An 8966-nucleotide genomic window follows, 5' to 3' on the forward strand; every position below is an offset into this window, starting at 1 on the left:
TTTAATTGCTAAATATTTCCAATAGATGGCAGCATATGACCATGAAGCATCAGTTATAGGCTACAAGCAGCAATATGATTCACATAAAATAGCATGCAACCAAAGACTATATGTCCCATGATTTTCTAAGATGGTCACTCATTACTTTAGTTAGCTATATATCTCGAATTAGGCCTGTGATGCTTTTGGAAGAGCAATTAAATAGTGACTATAGCAGGTGTTGAACCCCTGGTAAATAATCACTAGTCAGATGCTTTAACCTCAACCCTAGTATTCATGCATTATAAAACATGATCTTAATATCTGATATTGGGAGTAATCAACCTTGGAATAGATAAGACAAGAGTGCATCTTCCAGCCCGCCAATAAATTACATCATGCAAATGTACCTCAACATTCCCCTCGCTTGCGCTAGAAGGCAGAGTACTCGCTGCCGCTGACGGCAGTGGTCAGTCTTCCCAGAGTCATCAAACAGACCTGGCCTCCATATTCAGTGTATGTGGTCCTGTTATGTACATTTGTTTTTGTTTACCTCAAGTAAAGTTGATCTGTCAATCATTCATTAATGTGTTACTGAGAAAACATTTCCTCTCTTGCTTAACTTATTTACTTTATTTATTTCAGTTGCTTGAAGAGAATATCATGACATTTGTGAAGAAGGAGCTGAAGATGTTCAAGAGGATTCTTAGTCCAGAACTCCCAGAAGGCTTTGAGAGTCAGAAGCAGGATAAGGAAGTGGTGGATGCTGAAGATGAGAAGCAGGAGAGCAGTGCCAGAGAGGGGGCTCTGAAGATCACACTGCACGTCCTGAGGAAAATGAACCAGAAGGAGCTTGCTGACACACTGGAGAAAAGTAAGAGCTGTCTGCCTCATGTTGAATGCTGTTTTAGAACATTTAAAAGCTGTAGCTAAAGTACAGCTAAAGTAGCTGTGTAACTCAATGATATTGTAGCAGCCTTAACACAACACCTAGTGACCTCATCAAGTAGCAGCAGGGATGTGTTGGAGAAAGAAATGTATTGTGTTGATTAATTGAGAGAGAGAGAGAGAGAGAGAGAGAGAGAGACAACATTAATAATACCATCAATAATACCAATAATGATATAAATCAGTCACTCCAGTGTGGAATGCATTATGAAAACATTTACACATTTATACAGTCAGTTCATAACACAGTCCTACAATACTGTAGGCATTAAAATAGATGTAATATTAATATCCTCTGTGTTATTTCTAGATTCAGATGAGCTTGCTGTGATTTGCCAACGTGAACTCAAATCTAATCTAAAGAAGAAGTTTCAATGTGTATTTGAGGGGATCGCTAAACAAGGAAACCCAACACTTCTCAATAAGATCTACACAGAGCTCTACATCACAGAGGGTGGAACAGGAGAGGTCAATAATGAACATGAGCTGAGGCAGATTGAGACAACAACCAGGAAACAAGCAAGACCAGAGACTGCAGTCAAATGTAACGACATCTTCAAACCCTTAACTGGACAAGACAAACTTATCAGAACTGTGCTGACAAAGGGAGTCGCTGGCATTGGAAAAACAGTCTCTGTGCAGAAGTTCATTCTGGACTGGGCTGAAGGAAAAGCAAATCAGGATGTCCAATTTGTATTTTCATTCCCTTTTCGGGAGCTGAATTTGATGAAAGGGAAAAAACACACTTTGATTGAACTTCTCCATCACTTCTCAATGGAAACCAAAAAATCAAGAATCTCCAACTACGACAAGTACAAAGTTCTGTTCATCTTTGATGGTCTGGATGAGTGCCGACTGCCCCTAGACTTCCAGAAGAACAAGATCTGTTGTGAAGTCACAAGGTCAACCTCAGTGGATGTTCTGCTGACAAATCTCATCAAGGGAAATCTGCTTCCCTCTGCTCTCCTCTGGATAACTACCCGACCTGCAGCAGCCAATAAGATCCCTTCAGGGTGTGTTGACCAGGTGACAGAGGTACGAGGGTTCAATGACCCACAGAAGGAGGAGTACTTCAGGAAGAGATTCAGTGATGAGGACCTGGCCAGCAGAATCATCTCACACATAAAGACATCAAGGAGCCTCCACATCATGTGCCATATTCCAGTCTTCTGTTGGATTTCTGCAATAGTCCTTGAACACATGTTGAGTACAGACCAGAGAGAAGAGATGCCCAAGACACTGACTGAGATGTTCATACACCTTGTGGAGTTTCATACCAAACAGAAGAATGAAAAGTATCTTGGGAAAGAAGAGACAGGTCCACACTGGAATAAAGAGAGCATTTTGTCACTGGGAAAACTGGCTTTTCAGCAGCTTGTGAATGGCAATCTGATTTTCTATGAAGAAGACCTGAAAGAGGCTGGCATTGATGTCAATGAAGCCTCAGTGTACTCAGGATTGTGCACACAGCTCTTTAAAGAGGAATGTGTGCTGTACCAGGTCAAGGTGTACTGCTTCGTGCATCTGAGCATTCAGGAGTTTCTGGCTGCTGTATATGTGTTCCTCTCATTCATCAACAACAATGAGAATCTAATGGCCGAACCTCAATCAACGTCCAGCAACTTTTCTGTGAGGATCAGACAGAAGCGTAAAGTTACTGTCTACAAGAGTGCTGTGGATAAAGCCTTACAAAGTGAGACAGGAAACCTGGACCTTTTCCTCCGCTTCCTTCTGGGCCTCTCACTGGAGTCCAATCAGAATCTCTTACGAGGTCTACTGACAAAGACAAGATGCAGCTCACAGAGCCATGAAGAAACAGTCAAGTACATCAAGGAGAAGATCAGGGAGAATCCCTCTCCAGAGAGGTGCATCAATCTGTTCCACTGTCTGAATGAACTGAATGACCATTCTCTAGTGGAGGAGATCCAACGCTACCTGAGATCAGGAAGTCTCTCAGCAAAAGAACTGTCACCTGCACAGTGGTCAGCTCTGGTCTTTGTGTTGCTGACTTCAGAAAAGGAGCTGGATGTGTTTGACCTGAAGAAATACTCCAGATCAGAGGAAGGTCTTCTGAGGCTGCTGCCAGTGGTCAAAGCCTCCAGAGCTGCTCTGTGAGTACATAAAATGACATTTAAGTACTAATCATCAGGAAGAAATATTCAGTTTAGAGAAATATATGTATTATAATATGTATATAATATATAATATTAAATAGAAAAACGTACTGAATCAGTGCATTGGTGTTCACATTAGTATAACAATATGACCATACAATTCTAGGAGACGGAAGATTAATCTATATGTTGTTTAAGAGAATAAACCAAATGCATCTGCCATTGTCCTTCTACACTACTGGTGTTAAATTAACCGTATGTTTGTGAAGTCATGATGATCTCTCTGTCAGGCTGTCACACTGTCTAGTCACAGAGGAAGGCTGTGCTTCTCTGGTCTCAGCTCTGAAGTCAAACCCCTCACACCTGAGAGAGCTGGATCTGAGTAACAATGACCTGAAGGATTCAGGAGTGAAGCTGCTCTCTGCTGGACTGGGGGATCCCCACTGTCAACTGGAGACTCTGAGGTCAGTATTCCTGTAGTTGGTCAACAAGTGATAACTGTTCACCAGATCCACATGTGTTTACCAGGCACACATAGTCCACACCATATGTATTTGGACAGTGAAGCTTACAGGTTCAAATTTGGCGCTATGCTCCAGCATTTTGGATTTGAGATAGAATGTTTCATATTAGGCAACAGTACAGAATGTCACCTTTTATTTGATGTTAATGGTGAGAGGTTAGCATGTTTTGTTGTAGCCTCTGTAACTTTCTCATTCATTATTATTCATGATTCATTCATGATCTTTCTCAATCATGGCAGTCACAGGCTTGATGTAGGCATTGCATTCAAAGAATATGGGATCAAATACTAAACTTTTGACTACTTTAAAACACAATAAGTGAATTGGTCAGAATACTTATGACTTCTTCAAATAGGGGGACTAGATACATAAAGTGCTTTCATTTCTAAACAGTGAAACAGATATGTATGAAAATACCCTCAAATAAAAGGTGACATTATATACTGTCACCTCATATGAAACAGTTGTTTTAAAATCCAAAATACTGGAGTATAGAGCCACATTTAAAATGTTAGCTTCACTGTCAAACTAGATATGGTGTGGACTGTATACTCAATACAATCTAAATCTGATACATCACTGTCTGTCTTTTGACTGATACTGCTTTTTAAACTGCTCTGGTCAGTCTACTCAAATATTTGTACTTTATATTTTTCTATCTACAAGCAATACTTTGATAATTTGTTATTGTTAATAATGATACTTTCATTCATTTATGAATAGATATGGCAGGTTTCAGGACACTGATATATCTGAATATGTTGAAAAAATATACTGCCACTATTTTCACCGCCAAAGAATAGCAGTGTGATTTTAATATGATTTGACTCTTTGCAGGCTGTCAGGCTGTCTAGTCACAGAGGAAGGTTGTGCTTCTCTGGTCTCAGCTCTGAAGTCAAACCCCTCACATCTGAGAGAGCTGGACCTGAGTAACAATGACCTGAAGGATTCAGGAGTGAAGCTGCTCTCTGCTGGACTGGGGAATCCCCACTGTAAACTGGAGACTCTGAGGTCAGTATTCCTGTAGTTGGTTAGCAAATTATAACTATTCACCAGATCCACATGTGTTTACCAGGCACACATACTCCACACCATATGTATTTGGACAGTGAAGCTTACAGTTTTAAATTTGGTGCTATGCTCCAGCATTTTGGATTTGAGATATGTTGTTTCATATTAGGCGACAGTACAGAATGTCACCTTTTATTTGAGGGTATTTTCATACATATCTGTGTTACTGTTTGGAAATGAAATCACTTTATGTGTCTAGTTCTCCTATTTGAAAAAGTCATAATAATTTGGACATATTTACTTATATTGTATTAAAGTAGTCATAAGTTTAATATTTGGTCCCATATTCCTTACCTGCAGTGATTACATCAAACTTGTGATTTTACAAACTTGTTGAATGCATTTGCAGTTTGTCTTGGTTGTGTTTTGGATGATGTTTTTCCCATTATGAATAATCATGAATGAATCGTGAATGATGAATGAGAAAGTTACAGAGGAACAAGGATCATACCCCCTCTGTTATTGGTAATGGTGAGAGGTTAGCATGTTTTGTTGTAACCTCTGTAACTTTCTCACTCATTATTATTCATGATTCATTCATGATTGTTAATCATGGTATCATCAGGATTAATTTAGTAGTGTTTAGAAACATGTTATCTACTCACTTAGACAGAAAATTACTCCAGTCATCATCCACCATTCAGTTACTATTGGACAAAACATAACCCAAAACACAACCAAAACAAACTGCAAATGCAACCAACGAGTTTACAACCAAATACTAAACTTTTGACTACGTTAATACACTATAAGTGAAATGGTCAGAATATGTTTGACTTCGTCAAATTGGGGGACTAGATACATAAAGTGCTTTCATTTCTAAATGGTGAAACAGATATGTATTCAAATACCCTCAAATAAAAGATGACATTATATACTGTCACCTCATATGAAACATTTGATCTGAAATCCAAAATGCTGGAGAACAGAGCCACATTTAAAATGTTAGCTTCACTGTCAAAATAGATATGGTGTGGACTGTATACTCAATACAATCTAAATCTGATACCTCACTGTCTGTCTTTTGACTGATACTGCTTTTTAAACTGCTCTGGTCAGTCTACTCAAATATTTGTACTATACATGTTTCTCTCTACAAGCAATATTATGATCATTTCTAATAATGATACATTAATTTATGAATAGATATGGCAGGTTTCAGGACACTGATATATCTGAACATTTTGAAAAAATATACTGCCACTATTTTCACCACCAAAGAATAGCAGTGTGGTTTTAATATGATTTGACTCTTTGCAGGCTGTCAGGCTGTCTAGTCACAGAGGAAGGCTGTGCTTCTCTGGTCTCAGCTCTGAAGTCAAACCCCTCACACCTGAGAGAGCTGGACCTGAGCTACAATCACCCAGGAGACTCAGGAGTCAGACTGCTCTCTGCTGGACTGGAGGATCCACACTGCAGACTGGAGAAACTCAAGTATGTAGAGGGTTTATGTCAATGTTCATATCAGACATGTTGGAGTTATCAGGCTAGTTAAGACAAACATTCTGACCACCACTTGGACTAAGTTATATAAAGACTGTGTGTGTGTGTGTGTGTGTGTGTGTGTCCAGTTTGTGTCCAGCGTGTGTGTGTGTGTGTGTGTGTGTGTGTGTGTGTGTGTGTGTGTGTGTGTGTGTGTGTGTTTGTGTGGGTCCAGTGTGTGTTCAATGTGTGTGTGTGTCTACGCGTACACAAACACACACACACACACTTGATCCACACACACACACACACACACGCACTTGATCCACACACACACACACACACACACACACTTGATCCACACACACACACACACACACACACACTAGACACACTCACATGCTAGACACACACACACACTGGACACACACACACACACACAAACACACACACACACACACACACACTGGACACACTCACATGCTAGACACACACACACACAAACACACATACTAGACGCACACACACACACACAACACACACACAGACACGTACACTGGACACACACACATTAACTGGACACACACACACGCACACACACACACACTGGACACACACACTACACACACCAGACACACACACACACACACACACACACAGACACGTACGCTGGACACACACACACACACTGGACACACACACACACACACTCACACACTGGACACACACACACACACACACACACACTGGACACACACACACACACTAGACACACACAGAGAAACTTAACCTGGACACAAACACACACACAGGACACACACACACAAGCACAAACTGGCCACACACAATAGACACACACACACACACACACACACACTAGATATACACACACACAGACACACTGGACACACACACACACTCACTGGACACACACACATTGGACACACACACACACACTGGACACACACACACACTGGACAGACACACTGGACACACACACACACACTGGACACACACACACACACACACAAGTTACACACACTGGACACACACACACTGGACAAGCATTCTTACGACTGCTTGGACAAAGTTATATAATGTGTGTGTGTGTGTGTGTGTGTGTGTGTGTGTGTGTGTGTGTGTGTGTGTGTGTGTGTGTGTGAGTTCAGGTGTATCCCTCAATGACTGTCTGTTCTTCTGCTTACCGCTACAGTGTGGAACATGGTGGAGAGAACACAATGAAACCTGGACTTAGAAAATGTGAGTGTTGACTGCTGTGAAGAATATGACTAAGAATAAGTCTTAATTCAAGTGAAGTCAAAGTCAAAGACCACCATCATTACGTACTTGGTCATATTAAATATCAGCTGTAGTTCTACAGAAGCAGAAATCAGGGACACCAAAGTTTACAAAGAGTTGCTTTGACAATGTGTGTGTGTGTGTGTGTGTCCAGTGTGTGTGTGTGTGTGTGTGTGTTCAGTGTAAGTGTGTGTGTGTGTGTGTGTGTGTGTTCAGGATGTGTATGTGTGTCCAGTGTGTGTGTGTGTTTGTGTTTGTTCAGGATGTGTGTGTGTGTGTTCAGGATGTGTGTGTGTGTAATTAATGGGAATAAGTGTGTTTTATATTACCATACAGTATAACATATGATCATTCAACAAGTCTCAAGTTACCTTAACTTCTCCTTTTGATACCTAGAAACATCGACATTAAATGAATTAGTGAAAAGTGAGTTAACATTCTAATGTGAATGATGATGATTTCTAATATTGTGTCTGGTTTCATCCATCAGATGTCTGTGATCTAACACTGGACCTAAACACAGTAGACAGACGCCTCTCTCTGTCTGAGGAGAACAGAAAGGTGACATGTAGGAGAGAGAAGCAGCCGTATCCTGATCACCCAGAGAGATTTGAGGTCTGGAGACAGGTGCTGTGTAGAGAGGGTCTGACTGGGCGCTGTTACTGGGAGGTAGAGTGGAGTGGGAGTGAGGCTGATATAGGAGTGGCATATAAAGGAATCAGCAGGAGAGGATGGGGTGGTGACTGTTGGCTTGGACACAATGACAAGTCCTGGAGTCTGTTCTGCTCTGACAACAGTTACTCTGCCTGTCACAATAATAAGTCCACTACCATAGACGTCCCCTCCTCCAGCTCCCACAGAGTAGGAGTGTATCTGGACTGGCCAGCCGGCACTCTGTCCTTTTCCAGAGTCTCCTCTGACACACTGACCCACCTGAACACATTCCACTCCACATTCACTGAGCCCCTCTATCCAGGGTTTAGGGTTCATGTTGACTCCTCAGTGTCCCTGTAAATAATAACCATGGTAACACTGGACACACACACACACACACTAGACACACACACACACACTAGATTCACACACACACACTGGACACACACACACACACACACACTGACACATTGGACACACACACTGGACACACACACACACACACACACACACACACACTAGATTCACACACACACTGGACACACACACACACACACACACTGACACATTGGACACACACACTGGACACATACACACACACACTAGACACACACACACATACACTAGATTCACACACACACACTGGACACACACACACACAAACACACTGTACACACACACACACACACACTGTACACACACACACACACACACACAAACACACACACACACACTGGACACACACACTGTACACACACACACACACACACACACACACTGAACACACACACAAACACACACACACACACACACTGGACACACACACACACACACACTGGGAACACACACACACAAACACACTAAACACACACAAACACACACTGTACACACACACACACACACACTGAACACACACACTGGACACACACACACACACACTGGACACACACACACA

General features: G+C 41.6%; 1 protein-coding gene across 1 annotated transcript; it reads left to right on the plus strand.

Moving 5' to 3' along the window:
- Window positions 1–642: 642 nt before the first annotated feature.
- On the plus strand, window positions 643–8403 carry LOC311099649 (NLR family CARD domain-containing protein 3-like; the record flags this gene model as incomplete). The annotated part of the gene is made up of 5 exons (XM_084140371.1): window positions 643–853; window positions 1244–3038; window positions 3332–3509; window positions 7249–7318; window positions 7848–8403. 5 exons carry the CDS (start codon window positions 643–645, stop codon window positions 8369–8371), a joined length of 2778 nt encoding a protein of 925 aa, XP_083996497.1. The 3' UTR covers window positions 8372–8403.
- Window positions 8404–8966: the final 563 nt, after the last annotated feature.

This window comes from Coregonus lavaretus, assembly GCF_964263955.1.
Source record: "Coregonus lavaretus genome assembly, chromosome: 2".
NCBI classification, from domain to species: domain Eukaryota; kingdom Metazoa; phylum Chordata; class Actinopteri; order Salmoniformes; family Salmonidae; genus Coregonus; species Coregonus lavaretus.